The sequence below is a fragment of the Felis catus genome, chromosome D4 (genome assembly GCF_018350175.1).
Source record: "Felis catus isolate Fca126 chromosome D4, F.catus_Fca126_mat1.0, whole genome shotgun sequence".
In the NCBI taxonomy this organism is placed as follows: Eukaryota; Metazoa; Chordata; class Mammalia; order Carnivora; family Felidae; genus Felis; species Felis catus.
In genome coordinates this window covers 86,532,281-86,550,515 of record NC_058380.1, presented here as the reverse complement: position 1 = coordinate 86,550,515, position 18,235 = coordinate 86,532,281, and the positions used below count along the sequence as shown (strand labels likewise).

General features: G+C 47.6%; 2 protein-coding genes across 3 annotated transcripts in view; both read right to left on the bottom strand.

Moving 5' to 3' along the window:
- LOC101086640 (neutrophil gelatinase-associated lipocalin-like) overlaps positions 1–17,892 on the bottom strand; it is a 110,712-nt gene extending 92,820 nt beyond the window's left edge. The window contains exons 1-7 of one of the 2 annotated variants that reach the window (XM_019816608.2): positions 17,685–17,892; positions 17,030–17,166; positions 15,989–16,068; positions 15,726–15,845; positions 15,315–15,416; positions 14,590–14,620; positions 14,273–14,467 (exon numbers count right to left, since the gene is read on the bottom strand). In XM_019816608.2, the coding sequence (XP_019672167.1) occupies positions 14,601–14,620; positions 15,315–15,416; positions 15,726–15,845; positions 15,989–16,068; positions 17,030–17,166; positions 17,685–17,822 (597 nt within the window). In that variant the 5' untranslated portion in view covers positions 17,823–17,892 and the 3' untranslated portion in view covers positions 14,273–14,467; positions 14,590–14,600. Of the gene's footprint in view, positions 1–14,272; positions 14,468–14,589; positions 14,621–15,314; positions 15,417–15,725; positions 15,846–15,988; positions 16,069–17,029; positions 17,167–17,684 lie in introns of those variants that run through there. The other variant, XM_019816609.2, reaches the window with a different exon arrangement.
- The window catches only part of LOC101098498 (neutrophil gelatinase-associated lipocalin-like), a 37,935-nt gene that overhangs the window by 6,204 nt on the left and 13,496 nt on the right, over positions 1–18,235 (bottom strand). The window lies entirely within an intron of this gene.

Below are 18,235 nucleotides of genomic sequence, written 5' to 3'. Positions count from 1 at the left end.
TTAAGATACCAAAGAGATATACATAAGGGAAGGGAAGAAAGAATTATATAAAAACAGGGAGGGGGACAAAAACTTGAGAGACTCTTAAATATGGAGAACAAACAGAAGGTTACTGGAGGGGTTGTGGGGGGGGGATGGGCTAAATGGGTAAGGGGCATTAGGAATCTACTCCTGAAATCATTGTTACACTATATGCTAACTAACTTGGATGTAAATTTAAAAAATAAATTTAAAAAAATTTTTTAAATCACTTTTTCTGCACCAAAGATATCTCAAAAATTCTTTCTTGGCTGTCAGCTCTGAATCCCCACCATTCCAAAGCCACATCATTCATACCTTGAGTCATTGCTCCATTTCATCCATGCCCCATTGGCAAGGTGAACCCAGACTTCAGCTGGCCCCTACGGGACTTGGCCCCTCCTGTGGGCCCAGTGGACAGAAACCCCAAGCTAGGCATGCCAGCCACAAATAAGACAGCTTGACAGAGTAGAACTCTGAGGCTAAAGTCCCAGTTCCATCCTGCTGGGGGACAATGCGAGCCATGCATTTGCACTTTGTAAAAAGGGGTGGTGGGCTGGGGCCCCAAGGGGGGCTCTCTACCCTGCCTCTCTGGACACCAGGTACTTTGGGTCACAGTGAGTGCTAGGACTCAGCCTCATCCTTGAGAGATCACTGATACCACCTGCCATCTCTGGCCATAGTCTTGGACTGTGGAGCCCAGGCTAGGACTGGACCCCCAGAAGTGCTCCCGCCATGGCTGATCCCAGCTTTGTCCAGGAGGGAGGCACTTTCCTCATGGGGGCTTGGCTGTCCATGGGAGGCAGTGATGGGTCCCAGCCCCTGGGCCGTGTCTCCTAGATGTCACCAAGTTGGCCAGAGCTGGCGGAATGCCTAACCTGAAGCTGTCCTGAGGGCTCACTGGCCACAGATGAGACTCCCAGAACCTCAATGGCTCTTCCATCTGCTGCAGGGGAACAAGCTAGCCTAACATGGCCTTTGGGTGGTGGGCCCTGAGAGAAGGGACTCTGGGTAAAGAGGGAACATAAGGAAAACTGAGGGCAATGTACAAGCTAGAACTCCGTCCCCCCAGGTGGGATATGTGTGACATTCCTCTGGCTGCCCAAGAACAAAGAAAAGGTAAAACACACACACACACACACACACACACACACACACACACACACACACAAAACAAATGGTTGACTGATAGAGATCCCAGTCATGCAGGACATGAGTCTCCCATCAGTTTACAAATATCTTAGTAGATTATAAGAAAAGGCAATGTTATCAATAGCCTGACCTCCAGAAGTCTATAGACTCAATTTCCTGGAGCCCTATTATCACCCCCACCCCCATGGTGATGCAGGGAAGAAAGGCAAGAAGTAAATATAAGGTAAATTAAATTTCCTGATATGCTGCAACCCATTGACAAATAATTGAGGCAAGGACTAGAACAACATTTCTCTAGGAACCCCTACCATTCCTGATACAAATGCCTTACTAGAGGTAACACAACCTTAGCCTGACAATAGCAAGGCTGAGGTGATTAGGAGTCCTCTTTAGCATATCAAAGTCCTTCTGGAGGCCTCCCTTCCTTTTGACTATACCCCCCTCGAACTTCATAGTACATAATCAGTCAGTCTTCACGACCAGAGTGCAGCTCTTTCTGCCCATGGGGCCTGTCCCCTTGCTTTAATAAAATCACTTTTTTTTGCACCAAACACATCTTCAGGAATTCTTTCTTGGCTATTAGCTCTGGAACAACGCCCCCCCCCACACACACACACACTCTAAAACTTTATCATTTGTCTCCCAATATGGAAGTGTCAGTCTTTTCATCTGGACTCTGAGCTTCGGTGCAAACTTGGTTCCTTTACTCTTATTTCTGGGGCTTTTCAAGGAGTATGGTGTTATTGGAACACTTTCCTGTTTATTGTTCAGGTTATACTCCTCTAGCCCATGGTTACTCTAAGGGGAGGAGAAAGCCTGGCTTTTGTCTGGAAGTGAGTGTCCAGTCAGGAAAGGCAAAATGACCCAGAAACTTGATGCCCTCTCTTTATTCCTATCCTTATACATAATTGTCTGTTTGGGGCACGGGACAGCCACCTAAGTGACTAGCATGGCTGCCAATCTTAAGACTCCCGGGTGAGGTTTCCTCCTCATCGGTCTAATGTGATCCCCTCCACATCCCTGGTCTAGCCAGTTCTGGCCGTGGGACCTACCCTGGGTGCCGGCAAAACAAGTCCTGATTGAATTAAAACCCAACTGGGAATGTTTCCTACGAAGTTGGCTCTAACGATGTTATGTGTTGGAATGTAGGTTAGATCATCATGGGTTTCTGTCTTCACTGTTTTCAGTCAATGACCTCTGCTAACTACTACTTAAATTACAAAATTGGGCAATTCCCCCTTGTAAAACTTTTCCAGTGTTTTCCATGGGTTAAAAACAGTGGTCTCGGGGCGCCTGGGTGGCTCAGTCGGTTGAGCGGCCGACTTCGGCTCAGGTCATGATCTCGCGGTCCGTGAGTTCGAGCCCCGCATCGGGCTCTGTGCTGACAGCTCAGAGCCTGGAGCCTGTTTCAGATTTTGTGTCTCCCTCTCTCTGACCCTCCCCTGTTCATGCTCTGTCTCTCCCTGTCTCAAAAATAAATAAAACGTTAAAAAAAAAATTAAAAAAAAAAAACAAAAAAAAAAAAAAAACAAAAAACAGTGGTCTCCTCAGCCTTCTCAGCAAGGCAAACTAGGTCCATCTGCTCACACCTATTTGTAGCCTAGGATGCAATGGGAAAACAGGGGGACACTAGCATCCCTCCTACAGAAGTCCTTAGCAGCTGATCATAGCGAATCAAGGTATGCCTCAGATCACTTTGACACCTCAGGAACCTCTGATATATCTTGTGCGTGGGATGCCACCTGGGAGTTGGGGGGGGGTGTGGATTTTTGTGGTAATGGACCTTCTATACTTTTCTCTCTCTAGGAGGAGGATGGGACCTTCTCCTTGGTTGCCAACGACTCATCCTTGGGATGCCTTTTCAACCCACTGGAAACTATTTGGATTGCAAAATTTAGGAAAGGACTGATTTCCTGTAACACTGCATGGCCTTAGTAGGATGGAGAAGTTAGATCTCTTCTGCAGAAAACAGGGTAAATGGACGGAGGCACCCTAGTTCCAGGTCCTCACAGTTCTAAGTGAGGACCCAGACCAAAAGGTCTGTTGCAGAATGTATTTACCTTGAGGCACCTGGGTGGCTCAGTTAGGCGACTGACTTCAGCTCGGGTTATGATCTCACAGTTTGTGAGTTCAAGCCCCCCGTCAGGCTCTGTGCTGACAGCTCAGAGCCTGGAGCCTGCTTCGGATTCTGTGTCTCCCCCTCTCTCTTCCCCTCCCCTGCTCATGCTGTGTGTGTGTGCCTCTCAATAAATAAATGTTAAAAAATTTTTTTACAGAATGTATTTGCCCAAATGTGTGTGGCTAGTAAGCTCCCTCCCAACATAGTGGATGTCCTAACAGGCGTCCTCCTGATGGAACTCAGTTGCTAGAGGAAATACAGGCCATCCCTGACAAAGAGGATGCTGACTCTTTCTGTTCCTCCTCCTAATAGATGTGGGGGCCTCTCCCTCATTCATTTCCCTAGTTAATGGCTATAATTGGAGCCAACTGCAGTTAGTCTAGCTAGGGGCAGGGACTTGAAGAATATTCTCCAGCAGCTGCTGACACTCCCTTTGTATAAGGGAAATTCCCTGTCTTCTCTAGCCTGGCATAGACTCCCTATTTCCACTTCGGTGGAAATCAAAACAAACAAACAAACAAACATGGCGTCTCCTCTTTCCCAGATGACAAGGGTTAGAACCAGGAATCCTCTTTCTCTGCCTTCTGGCATTTTGCCTCTTCTGCCTTCCCCTCCCCCTGCTCCTTTTCTGCCTCACCTTCCTTGTGACCTAAGTAACTGGCTTCTATACCATCCTTCCACCCGCATGTCAAGGAGCAATGAGCACCCCCTTGGATCGCCCACTTCAGATTCCCCCACTGCTGTCCCAGGTAAAATATGACAATGGGGAACAAATCGATTGTCTTTTAAGTGAACGCAGGTGGAGCATATTCGACGTTTAAGCTTATTTAAGTTTGTTGGTTTAGCTAAGATAGATATGTATTTAAAGTTACCAGCATCAAATTAAAACTTTATTCTATCAAGGTTTCCTAAAGATCAAATAAGCTCATGTTGTCTCTGTTGCAATTTGTTAGCAACAAGATGACTTAAAATAATAGTTAATTTTGTGTATCTCAAAGTTTTCACGGATAATTGTTAAGATAGCTTTCCTAGTCTTTGGTAATCTGACACTTGAATAAATGGGATTGAATTCACTGGATATCTAGGTCTTTTCCAAATAGAATGGAGTGCTAAAGCATTGATTACTGAACATAGATTTGTGCTTTTGACTTCTTATTGCAAAGAAAGTAGGAATATTTGGGTCTATTGGAAAACATGGTTTATGCTTAATTCATTCATGAATTTGCCATCTAAATGATTCTGGTGTAACAGTTTACAAATGGTTACTACTTAGTCTCAGCTGGACACTAAGGTTGCTAAGAGTCAAAATTCTGCTAAACATAATTAAGACTGATAGAAATAAGGAAAGTCACTCTATTGTGGGAGAAGTGAATAAAGTACACCAAAGATGGCTGATGGGGCTAAAACAAACTCTGGTCTCTAGCTTAGAGACCCCTCCTCTGGGTTCTTCTTCCTTTGCTGCATACACGAACCCCCCCCCCCCCCCAGTATGGAGGCTAATAAATATAAATTACCCTTCCCACTCGCATTTGGGGCTCAGATCTTTGGGGAAACCATCTCCTCTGAGCCCATGGATGTTAAATAAATCTCTGATCCACCAAGATCTCTGAGTGCTGGTTGGTTTTTCTGCCAGTGTTCCAGCCTGGTTCCATAACAAATTTGGTTCCCTGACCAGTAAACCCAACCACGCTGGCCCATTGTTGCCACCGATTTGGGAGAACGGTGAGGTGGTGATGGAATGAGGGATTGCAAGGAAGAGTGAGCACCCTGCCTGAAGTTTGGCAGTCTCCTGCTCAGTTGCCTCAGGCCAGCCCCCACTCTGCTGTTCCCGCCGGACTCCAGGAAAGTTGGCAGGTGAAGACCTGGACCCCACGTCGGAACTGGTAAGGCTGGGGCCCAATCTAGTCAGGCCCACTCACAAGGGTGGAAGGGGGACCTGATCACTCCCCGAGACTTCAGAAGTCTCACAAATAGGGATTCTATGGGAGGGAATGTAATAACCTCTGGTGTGTATGTGAATGTGCGACTCGGTCTAACTTGCCTGCTGAGTTCAATTCTGTGGCTCCACGGGCGGGTGCCCTTGGGGTCCTAGGGGCCCATGGAGTCTGAGTGGGCCCGTCTGCAATTCCATGATGGATGGCACTTGGTCTGTGGCAATATCAGAGTGGTTTCTGATCGTGGGTTGCAGGGCTGTGACGTGTGGGGCTGAGTGTCACCTGGGTTCCTTCAGAACATGGCCAGGCAGGCATCTGGCTGGTCTCCTCATTGGAGGGGGTGCCCCTGTCCCTCTGTCTTTGTGACTCCGCCTCAAGGGAGCATCATGGGGTTGGGACGGAGCAAGGAGAGCCAGGCAAAGGTTTTAGCTGCTTTACCCAGAGACTCACCCAGGGAGGCAAAGAAGCAACCCAACACTCCCCTAGTGTTCTGCCTCCTCATGACTCATTAGGCTCCCTCTCCCTTTCCCTGAGCTTGAAACTCCTCCCTTGTCTGTGTTGCTGCCACCAGGCTCAGGCCCTCTCCAGATGCTGGTCCACATCCACTGCTATCAAGAGGCTCTCCAAGGGATCAGAGCAGGAAGCCGAGAAAGCCATAAATATAGACCTACTTCAAGGGGAAAGGACTTAAAAAGAATAAGTGTCCCAACCAGGGAAAAGTCCCAAAACCCCAGCCAAAATCAGGAGGAACCTCGAGAAGGGGACCTTATAGTCTAGCTGAGATAGAACCAGACTAAAAGGGGACACTGACTCTCTCTCCCTGTTCCTCTGCTTAATAGAGGTGAGGGATCCTCCCTCATTTCCCAGGCTAATGGCTATAATTAGAGCCAACTGTGGTTAGTCTACCTCGGGACAGGGACTTTAAGGAATCATTCCCAAGCAGTTGCTGCTTCTGCCTTCCCCTCCCCCTCATGTTTCTGCACCAACTTGGGTGTGGTCCTATACCATCCTCAATGTCTCAGGCACCATTGGCTCCTTGTCCCACCCTCCAAGTCAAGGAGCAAAGTCCACCCCGCCCCCCCCCCTTGGACCACCCATTTCAGATATCTCCACTAGTGCCCCAGATGAAAATTGACAATGGGGAAAAGTTGATTGACTTTTAGGTGGACGCAGGTGACACATATTCGATGTTTAAACTAATTTAAGTTTATTGGACCTGTCTTTAAAGTTATCAGCAAAGATCAAATAAGTTCATGTTATCTCTGTTGCAATTTGTTAATGACAGTTCATTTTTTCTGTCTCTAAGTTTTCATGGGCAATTGTTAAGATAACTTTCAAGGTCCTTGGTAACCTGAAACTTTCGAAATAGAATGGGATGCTAAAGCTTTGATGATTGAACACAGATTTGTGTTTTTAACTTCTTATTGCCGAGAAATTTAAGGCTTTTCAGATCTATTGGAAAACATGCTTTGTACTTAATTGGTTCATGAATTTACCATATAAAAAAAATTCTGGGAGCACCTGGGTGGCTCAGTCGGTTGGGCATCCAACTTCGACTCAGGTCATGATCTCATGGTTTGTGAGTTTGAGCCCCACGTCAGGCTCTGTGCTGGCAGCTCAGAGCCTGGACCCTGTTTCAGATTCTGTCTCCCTCTCTCTCTGCCCCTCCCCCAGTTGTGCTCTGTCTCTCTCTGTGTCTCAAAAATAAATAAATGTAAAAAAATTTTACAAATTCTGATGTAAACACCTCTCAATTGGTTACTAAGTCCTCAATTGGAGACTAAGGTTTCCTAAGAGTTAAAATTCTGGTAAATGTACCTAAGACTGATGAAAATAAAGAAAACAACCCTGTATATAGGAAAATAGGAGGTATATAAGAAAGATATAAAGAATGAAAATACACTTTTCTTGAGGGTAGAAGAAAGTAATTTTGTCCTAAGTGAGACTGGTTATTTGGGGAAAAAATGGCTTTGGGACAAAATTTGAAAGCGAAAGAAAGTTGTAGCAGGTAAAGATGAATGAAATTTTAAAAGTACACTGGTATAAGGTTGAAATTCTGCTTTTCTCTCAGCTCAAATGACAAGTTTTCTTGAACTGTTGATCTGCTCTTGGTAAGACAATGCAAACAAAGGCTTATCCTCCAGGAAAATAAAAGTTTTAGGTCTCATCTCTATCAGGTCTTTGATTACTTAGTTAAAACTTCTCAATGTTGAAGGAGCTAGGTTTCAATAACATGTGTATAATGCTATACATTCACCTTTGGGATATTTCATTGCCACTTTGGTTGAATAAATAAAATTGTAAGATTTGTAATGATCTGTAATCCTATTTAGGATGCACTTATGACTTCTGGGGTTTTAACAAACTTCTCAGGATTTCAACGTTTTTATTTATTTTTGGGACAGAGAGAGACAGAGCATGAACGGGGGAGGGGCAGAGAGAGAGGAAGACACAGAATCGGAAACAGGCTCCAGGCTCTGAGCCATCAGCCCAGAGCCTGACGCGGGGCTCGAACTCCCGGACCGCGAGATCGTGACCTGGCTGAAGTCGGACGCTTAACCGACTGCGCCACCCAGGCGCCCCCAAACTTCTCAGGATTTAAATGGTAAATAAAGTCTTCTTGACCAACTAGGTCCTTTTATTTGGGATGCTAAGTTACTTGGAAAAGCACTGTCATACAATGGTAAACCTTAGGTTGTATTGCACAGGTAAATGCTGTAACTGCCCGAATATATGCAATTCCTAAAGTTTTAATGTTTTGATATAAGGTCATCACTTAATATTCTGATTACTTGAGATGTTATGTGTCACAGAAATAACTGAATTTCTTTGTCAATTGCATCATAATGAACTCTCATCAGATCTTGAATGATGTCTATTTCTAAGATTTTGTCATTTATAATTGTTCTTATTCTCTCACAAAACGTGTTTCTTCTTCAAGGAGATTCATAAAAAGGACTTTGGGGATAAATACAGGTATTCAGCATCTTTAAGATTAATACTAAAATGGGTAAGAATTTCCAGAACTCAAAAGCTGCATTCAAATTGAACAAAAATTAGGAACATGGGATTCAATAAACTGAGGAAGATTATAGTTTTGTGATTCTTGTTAAACATATTTCTGGTTCTCGGGGCGCCTGGGTGGCGCAGTCGGTTAAGCGTCCGACTTCAGCCAGGTCATGATCTCGCGGTCCGTGAGTTCGAGCCCGGCGTCAGGCTCTGGGCTGATGGCTCAGAGCCTGTTTCCGATTCCGTGTCTCCCTCTCTCTCTGCCCCTCCCCCGTTCATGCTCTGTCTCTCTCTGTCCCAAAAATAAATAAACGTTGAAAAAAAAATAAAAAAAAATATTTCTGGTTCTCTAATGTTTCGTCTTCCAGATTAAGGAAACTTTCTCTTAAGATATCTATGATATACAAAAATGTCATAAAATATGCATTTATAAACTGAAACATTTATCTTTTCTCTCTACATAACTCCCCTGAAATTCAAAACTCTTTCATGGCAATTACAATTGCTTGCATAAGTTCAGTAAGAATCTGTTCATCTTGTAACAGGTCACCACTGGAAATACTGGTTATTTTACCAAGGCTTTGACTGGAATGTCATATTTGAGGATGACATTCATAGACTCAGATATGACCAGACAGCTTTAAGGAATTAGGGTTGGCTTTATAAAACATGGAGCCATAAAGCCCCTTGGAAATGTTGGCCTGGTGACTGACTTACAGAGTTCCCAGCAGCCTCACCAAGTGAGTAAAGAAGGTCACTTCCTGGCAGGTGCAGGAACCTCAGGATATCTTGGGGACCTTGTGAAGAGGAATTCGCCCAATTCTACAGATATTGCAGGCCTGTCTGATGGCAAGTATTTAGCTTGGCTTCTGGCCTGGAAAGGCTACTAAAAGTTCAACCCAGAGATTCCTTATAAAAGGTCCCAACAAAGCAAACTTTAAAAGATCCTCATGACTAATCGCTATTCTTGCTGAGCTTATGTAAATAATTAGGCCAGATTTGTTAAGACTGGATTTGTTCTACAAATAAATTGATCCCAATTGGGCTATCTCTAGAAAGGGGGGATTTTTAGAGAAAACAACTATGTTTCAACAATGTACCATTATGGATGTTAAATTCTAGTTATGATTGCCTTTAAATGTTTGTTGTTTGCCTAAACTAGACAACTTGACATAAACTTCAGAAAATTGTCACTGTATTTCGTGTATAGACAATCTTCAGTGCTTGTTATTCTAGGGGATAATAATAAGACCCCATGGGCATGATTATTTAAACAACTAGACAGGATGGGTCTCTAAATATGCAAACCATATCTTCCCTAAACCTGATCTGACAGTTACCAGAAACCCGCCCCTTTTGAAGACTTGGAGGTGGACTTTACTGACATATAACCAAATAGAGGATTCAGTTTCAGGTATCACCCCATGGATCCATCACTCCAGAGCTAAGAAGGTAACTCAGAGTAACCCTCAACCTGGTAAAGTGATCCAGATCCAGTCAACCCACTTAAACTGACCCTCAAAAAGACACTGGCCCCTGAGATCTCCAGCCCTGCTCCAGCCACACCCCAGAAGCTGGCTGGCCTGCGCACGGCAGAAGCTTAAGGAATCAACATGTGGACTAAGCCCAGCGGTTTGGATGCAACTCTGTGAGCCCTTGCCCCTTACTGGTGTCATAGCCCTGATCTTACTTCTTACTGTTGGGCTGATAGAGACTGCACTAACAAGCTGGATATGAGACAAAAGATGCATGCCAGGGGCGCCTGGATGGTTCAGTTGGTTAAGTAGCTGACTTCAGCTCAGGTCATGATCTCACAGTTCGTGAGTTCGAGCCCCACAACAGGCTCTGTGCTGACAGCTCAGAGCCTGGAGTCTGCTTTGGATTCTGTGTCTCTGTCTCTCTCTGCCCCTCCCCTGCTCATGCTCTCTCTCAAAAATAAATAAACATTTAAACAGTTTTTAAAAAAGATCCATGCCAGGTCTCACATACCTCCTCTGGATGGGAGGATTATTAAGTATTTCCTGTATATTATGATAACCTCTCTCACCCTCACAATTGCCGCTTACCCACTTTGCCCCCAGGATTGTTATATAAAAATAAGGGGGTCAAGGGCGTTCAGCACCTTCACCTCCCTCCACAAAGATTACTTCAAGGGAAAAACACCCACTCTCTGTCAGTCACCTGGTGCCCCAAGGACTAAGTATTGGACCGTAGAGATAACCCAAAATGTCAGGGACCCATGTCACAACAAGGGCCTCCAGAGAAGGAAGCGAGCTTGCTACACTTACCTTCCTCAATGAGGGATCTCGGATGGGGGAGGGATGCCAGACAGGGCCCTTCAAAAAGTTATAAAGGATACCCAGGATAGGGTAATATAAGCCATAAAGGTGACCACTCCCCTGACAGCCTACCAAGGTTTGACCTTTCAGCCCTCAATCAGATGCTTACCAATTCCCCACTCCAGCGTTGGGACAACACTACTCTACAACTCCTCCATAAAATAGATAATCACACCCAAACCTGCTTGGATGTGCTTGCCGCTCAGCCGGAGGGTTTACTTAGCCACTCCTGTCCCTTTGACCTCTAATTCAGCCTACCGATGCTTAGAGGCCAACTGGACTCAGATGTTATTTCCTCTTCCTAACCCCAGAGATATCCGTGTACACTGAAGATCAGCTCCTAACAGCCTTTAGCCCCAAGTTCTGGGCTAAACGGGCAATCCTGCTACCCATTCTGATAGGCGCAGGAATTGTGACAGGAATAGGAACCAGAATAGCGGGCACATGTTCATGCGTAGGACTGTACCATAGACTATCTCAAGAGATAAATGAAGACACGGAACGGGTGGCAGATTCTCTGGTAACCTTACAAAGCCAAATAAACTCTCTGGCGGCAGTGACCCTCCAAAATAGGCAAGCCCTCGACCTCCTCACTTTAGAAAAAGGAGGGACTTGCATCTTTCTGGGGGAAGAATGTTGCTATTTCATAAACCAGTCAGGAATAGTTACAACTAAGGTTCAGGAACTCAAGGAAAGAATTCAACATAGACAACAGAAAAGTATCAATCAATGGAAAGGATAGGATCTCACGGATTGGGCATCCTGGCTTCCTGCCCTGGCGGGGCCCCTCCTCTCCATAATTTTATTTGTATCCATCGGCCCCTGTATACTGAATGCTGTGGTACATTTTATTGAAAACACTGTTGCTCACCAAACTACTGCACACATCTTAGCCTTCCAAGAGTACCAACCTGTAAAACTGAAAGGTGATGCCTACTAAAAGTTTTTTTTTTTAAGGCATCAAGGGGGAAATGTTGGAGAAGTGGATAAAGTACACCAAAGATGGCTGATGGAGTGAAAACAAACTCTGGTCTCTAGCTTAGAGACCCCTCCTCTGGGTTCTTCTTCCTTTGTTTACTGTGCGCAAAACTCTCCCCCCCCCCCCCGCAAATATGGAGGATGATAACTATAAATTACCCTTCCTGCTGGCATTCGGGGCTCAGATCTTTGGAGAAACTGTCTCCTCTGTGTCCGCTGGTGTTAAATTAATCTCTGATCCACCAAGATCTCCGAGTGCCAGTTGGTTTTCCCGCCAGCGTTCCAGCCTGGGTTCCGTAACACTCAAGGTGGTTCATACATGTTGTCCACCTTGGATTCAGCTGCCTCACCTTAACAGCCCTATGTTCCCTGATGGACCAATATTGACCCATAGGTAGCAACAACTCTATGTCCCTACTCAGCAGGAAGAAGCTACAGAAGATGAGACCTTCTTCCTTCAACAAACATAAAGATTTAAGGATCAAAATTGTTCAGGGGGAATATGATGAGGGAGGGTGGAGCAAGCAGAGGGCAAAACAGGCTGGCATATGCCCCTTCCCCCAGGTGGAATATGTAACACATTTCTCATACACTCCGAGCTACCCAAGAACAAAGGAAAGGCATTTAATTGTTTGCCATGGTGATGTAGGAAACTAAGGCAAATGAAAAATTAAATCCCCTTATTGCCTACGCCTATTGGCAAGTCCTTGAATCCAGCAGAGTAGCCTCCTTCTGGGATCTCAGCTGCCTTATTAATGACATTTTGCCAGGGGCAAAGAGAACCTTAGCTTAACATTATCCCAACCTCCAGGATCCTGTAAGTCTACTTCCTTTATCTCAACTGCCCCAATGTATATGCTAGCAATCATACTCCAAGCTTAAGGCCCCATGTTATGCATCTGAAGGGTCTCATGATTGAGGGTTTATTCAACAGTAATAACTGGTGTTTACTAGCAACAGCTATCCCCTCAGCGTCCCAGAAACGTTGCTTCCAAAATACCTTAGAGGCTTGCTCTATCCCTGACCCCCTCCCCACCTGAGGGTATATAATCAGTTACCCATCACAACCCCAGTGCAACTCTTCCTGCCCCTGGGTCCTGTCCATGTGCTTTAATAAAATCACATTTTTGCTCCAAAGATGTCTTCTAGAAACTTTCTTGTTCATCAGCTCCAGACCACCCCGTCAAATGCAAAACTTCATCAGTATGCATTCTAGATTATCACACAAATACTTCTGGATTTCTGACTGACCGGAATACTCAAACTGGTGCTTTAAATAATCCCTCCCTTTCCTTTCATGATTGGTTAAACTCCTGGACTTGAGGATTTTCATCAATTACCAAAGGACTTTTATTCGGGCTGCTCTTTCTTGTTATTCTAATTACATTTGGCTGTTTTCTCCCATGTCTCTGCCTGGTGACAAGACTCCATCACTACAATAACTTCAAGTCAACAGATGATCCTTTCCACTCAAGGAGGTTCATAATTGTTGTCCACCTTGGATCCAGCTGCCTCTGCCTTCTATAGCTCTTCTATGTGTTCCCCAAGTGATCAATATTGTCTCATGGGTAAAGATATCTCTTCACCCCTAAAGAGCAAAAAGAAGCTGCAGAGATGAGTCCTTCCACCTTCAACAATCTTAAAGATGTAAGGGTGAAATTGTTTATGGAGAATATGATGAGGGAGCATAAGGCACGCTGAGGGCAAAGTACAAGCTGGCATTACACCTCCCCTAACCCCAGGTGAGATATATGTGTGTGATATTCCTCAAGCACTCCAGGCTGCCCAAGAACAAAGGAAAGGAAAGAAAACATATGGTTAACTGATAGCGATCACAGTCATATAGGACACGAGTCTCCATCAGTTTACAAATTTCATAGTAAATTAGAAGAAAAAAGGCAATCTTATCAATAGCCTAATCTCCAGAAAGCTATAGACTCCGTTTCCTGGAGCCCCCACATCACTCCTCCATAGGAATATGGGGGAAAAAAGGCAAGAAGGAAATGGCAGGAAATATTAAATTTCCTGATACACAGCAGCCCAGTGACAAATACTTGAGGCTGGCAGAGAAGAACATTTCTCAAGGAACTCCCTACTGTCTTGATGTTTGCTAGAGGGAAAAATACCTTAGCTTGACAATAGCTAGGCCTCCAGTATTCTGTAAATCTTCTTTAGCATATGAAAATCTCTTAGGAAACTACCTTGACTTTACTGCCTCCAACTTGAGTATATAAACAGTCACTCTTCACATCCCCAGGGCAGCTCTTTCTGCCCATGGATCCTGTCCCTGTGCTTTAATAAAATCACATTTTTGCACCAAAGATGTCTTCAAGAATTCTTTCTTGGCCTTTGGCTGTGGAACCCACCATCACCCCAAAACATCATCACTGGTGAAGTGGGGGGTGAGAGCACCTTGGCCCCCCAACTCTCTCCAGCATCCTGACCCTGGCTGGGCCTCTGCCATTGGACCTACTGTGGGTGGCTGAACATGGGTGTGAGATGTGCCCCATCAGTGGGCTAGCAGGCAGGCGTAAGTGAGGGTGCTGCTGGTCTGGTGCTGGGCCTGGAGTTGGGAGCTAGAGGTATTCTGTCAGAGCTGGACTCTGCTTCTGTGGTCCCCTATCTTCCTGGGGACAACACTTCCTGGGAGTGATGCCATTAGGAGCCTGCCCTTTATTCTTTTCCCTCTCAGAGGGCCCAGAGTTCAAGGAACACAGAATGGGGACCAGAGGACATGTGTTTATTTAGCAAGCAAGAGTGGTTCCATCAGCAGGGCAGCCTGGAAGCAGCTGGTGGGTTGTGTAATGAGAAGGGTCCCCTGGCTCTCTCAGTGGTGTCCAGGCTTGTAGGTACAGCAGGGCAGTGCCCTGGGCAGAAGTCGATGAGAGGTGGATGGTGTGGAGAGAGCCAGAGGGCACCTGAGAGGGAGTCAAGGGAATAAAGAGGACAGCAGTGCTGGGCAGGTGAGACAAAGGCAGACCTGTGACCCCCTCCCAGCTGCATCCTGGCTCCAATCAGCCCCCTCTGCAGCCATACTTACCGCACGCTTGCTCACTTATCCATGCACTGATCTGTGGGGGAATGAGTGGTTAGTATGGACAGGGGTGTGTGTGTGGGATCCCTGACCTCCAGGGCCCCTGCACTGCCCCTGGGCTGCCCTGGGCCCCAGGCTGGTTCAGCCACAGAAGCTCTGGGGGTTCCCCTCAGGGCTGGTACAGCAGAGGGCTGGATGATGGGGCAGGGACTCGGGGAGAGGCCTGAGGACAAGCAGACCTGGGTGACCCCTGTTCTCCAAAGGAGGCAGGTGAGGCCCAGCCACACTGCTGCTTGGGCACCAAGCCTTCTGCCTGTTTATCTGCTGAGTCCTGACAGACCCTCAGCCTTGGGGAGGCACCTGCCCAGGCCAGGCTGCCTGAAGACAAGGGTGCCTCCCAAGTCAGTGGTAACTCAGCCCCAGGACAAAGGTGAGATGGCCCAGGACAAACACACCTGGGTGGAGGGGGAGGTGGCCAGGCAAGGAGACTGAGGAAACTTGACCCCATGCCTCCAATTCTCATATGGGCAGGCCCGAGCTAGTGTGAGGGAGGAACACTTGGGTCCCAGGACTCTGGTTGCAGCAGGGTCTTACTTAATGTAAAGTGGCTCCTGGGGCTCCAGTGACTACAGCAAGGACCTGCATCCCTCCTCTCCCCCCTTCCCTAGTGAGGCAACATCAGGCCTGGACAGTCCCCATATGCATTTGTCCTCTCCCCAGCTGGTGATTACCTATGCGGATAGGGAAGATGATGTGCTCATCGGTGAGGCCCAGGGATTTGGCAAAGCTGATGAAGTTTTCCTTCAGCTTAGGGGTCAGCTCCTTGGTCCTCCCTGTGGCCAAGATGGCTGGTGAGTCACTAGCAGAAGCTCCATATATATTGTTGAAAACATGAACGAGGTGTCAGACCCCCTCCTTATTGAGGGGTTCTGTGGATGACCACTCTCCCACCTTCCAGAGCTCCATAAATATTGTGGAACCCGTGAACGACGCGTCAGACCCCTCCCTCCTGAGGGGTCTGTGGAAAGACCCCTCTCCCGTCTCCCAGGGCTCAGAGTGAAGGGGACCTTGGGTTGGGTGCAATGGGCCTCTTCTCCCCCCAGCATGACCAAGACCTGGGGCCCAGAGGAGGTAAGACCCACCATAGAGGGTGATCTTGAAGTACTCCTGGTTTCTGTAAATTTTCTTGAAGAACAACATGGCAAACTGGATGTAGTCTGTGGCCGCCACTCGTAAAACATACCTCTGGATTCCAGTGTACCCTGCATGGTGGATGGTGAGATCTCAGCCTGCCCTGGCTGTGCAGAGGGAGATATTGACTCTTCCCCTGCCTCCATAGGATGGTGTCTGTGTAAAGGGGCAGGGAGGTCCATGCCCGTGAGGACCCACCCCACTTAGGACTCACGCTCAATGTTGCCCAGGTTGTATTGGCCTCGCCGCGAAGTTGGGATGAAAATTCTGAGCCAGTGGTCACAGGTTTGGTTCCTGTGGAGGAAGAGATAGGTAGGTAAGAGGGTGACAGCCAACAGTGCCACACACCTATTCTTATCTTGCGGGATCCCACTATAACCTCTCCTGGGGTAAATCACCACTGAGGCTCCAGTCTGCTGGATGCCAACACTCCCTTAGCTGTTGGGCCAACCCTGACCTCTCAGCTGCATCCCATCTGGTCCCCTGGCACCATAGAATCAATCTCCCAACATCTGTCTTTCTTCTGCTCCTTCTATGACAGATGTTCTAGCCCCATCCCCAAGTGCCAGAGCCAGAAACCCAGAGGAGCTGGGTAAGCCTTGCCTCCCCTCTCTAGGTCCTAGTCTGCCCCCACTCTGGTCATCTCCCACCTATGACTGATCAGCCTCCTGGGCTGCACACCATCATTCCTCTCCCTGCTGCAGCCACACCCACTCCTCACCAGTACCTGAGACCCCCACCACTGTGTTCACCGCCCCCTCCATACTGCTCATCAGCTCCTGCTCAGGGCAGCCATGCAATGGCTTGCTGTTTCTTGAAGAAGTGGCTCTCTCTGACTCAGTCCACCAGCCCTGCCATGAAGCTCCCAGGCCTCCTTCTGATGCAGGTTGGTTCCTCAAGGCTCAGCCTACAGACCACCTCCCTGGAAGCTCTTGACAAAGCCCTAGGTGGGATCCCAGGCTGGATCCAGTGACCCTCCTCCCATTCTAGGACACCTATTCTCTCTTTGTCTTGTTTCCTGATGACGGTCTGTGTCCATTCCCAGGACTGTCTTCTGTCTGTGCTGAAGTGACCGAGAAATGTTGATCCAGTGAATGAAAGAAGGAATAAATACAGGGACCCAGTACCCAGCGGTAGGATGAATGATCATCTTTCAGCTATGGTCACCCCTCGGCTATGTCATCAGTCTGCCTCTTGGACCCCCACAGCAGCCCTCTAGGCCCCCCATGTTCCCGTCGAAGGTGGTGGTACTCACCAGGCCAGGGTAGAGGTGACATTGTAGCTGTTGTCATCATTCAGCTCATAGGTGATGGCGTAAATCTTAAACTGTCTGTGTTTTTCTTTATTAAATTCATTCCCTGCCAATCCTAAGATGTACCATTTCCCCTGGAACTACAATGGGGGCTGATGATAGGCAGAGCCAGGAGCAGCACCAGGGGGCCCTCCTGCTCCATCCCTGCAGGCACCTCTAGGCAGCCTAGCCCAGAACCAGAAGCCCCTCTAACTGGGTTGCGGGCACCCAGACTGGCCACACAGGCTGGGCTGATGAACCTGGCAGGAGCTGGAGCTCATCAGGCCAGGCAGGAGCACTGAGTGTGTCAGGGAGAAGGTGACCCTTGGCAAGTGGTCAGCTGGCATTCCTGAGCCTCAGTTTCTTCAACATGTAGAGGGCCTGAAGATGTTCCCACCTTGTAAGAACTTCAGAGATATGGAAAAGAGTGTGGACCAGGGGAGTCTGTTCAGCTGACCCTCTTGTCAGCAAGGTTGGTGTGGATGGGGACACAGGGTGTGCCTTCCATCAGGGCACCAGAGGACAGACTGAGCTAAAGCCTGAGCCCATCCTGCCTCACCTCCCCTCTGTTCACACTCTTATCAGGGCCTCCCTGCACCTGCCCCTCCAGGACCCTTACCTCCACATTCTGAAAGTCAGGCTGCAGAGGGACCCTGCGCAGAGGCGGGGCTGGGATCAGGTTTGGGGTGGAGTCCTGGGCCTGGGTCTGCAGGGCCCCCAGCAGGACAAGGCCCAGCCACAGGAGACCTAAGGCCATGACTTCAGGGCCAGAGAAGCTGGCACCACTTCGGATATCAGCTGAAAGAGGAGGTGAGTGAGGAGCCTTCTGGGGGATGCTATTTATGGTCTCTGTGGCCAATGGCTCACCCCAGGGTGGAGCGACTTATCCTTTGCCAAATCCTGGATTGGTGAGGCAATTGCTAGTATCTCGTGCTGAAGATCATGGTAAGTTTTTGCCCTTCCCCCAGGTCAGGATTATGCAAGATGAGGGGCAGGAAGGTCCAGGAGGCTGGAGGATGCATTCCCCATATCTCCACATCTCTGGCGGGGACAGTGACTCCCTCCACACTCTCTTCTCCCTGGTTAGCACTGTGTGAGGACAGTGGTCTCTGATCTGCACCAGCTGTCATCTCTGACCTCCAGGAGCCTCTCAGCTGGGGCCAAGTGCAG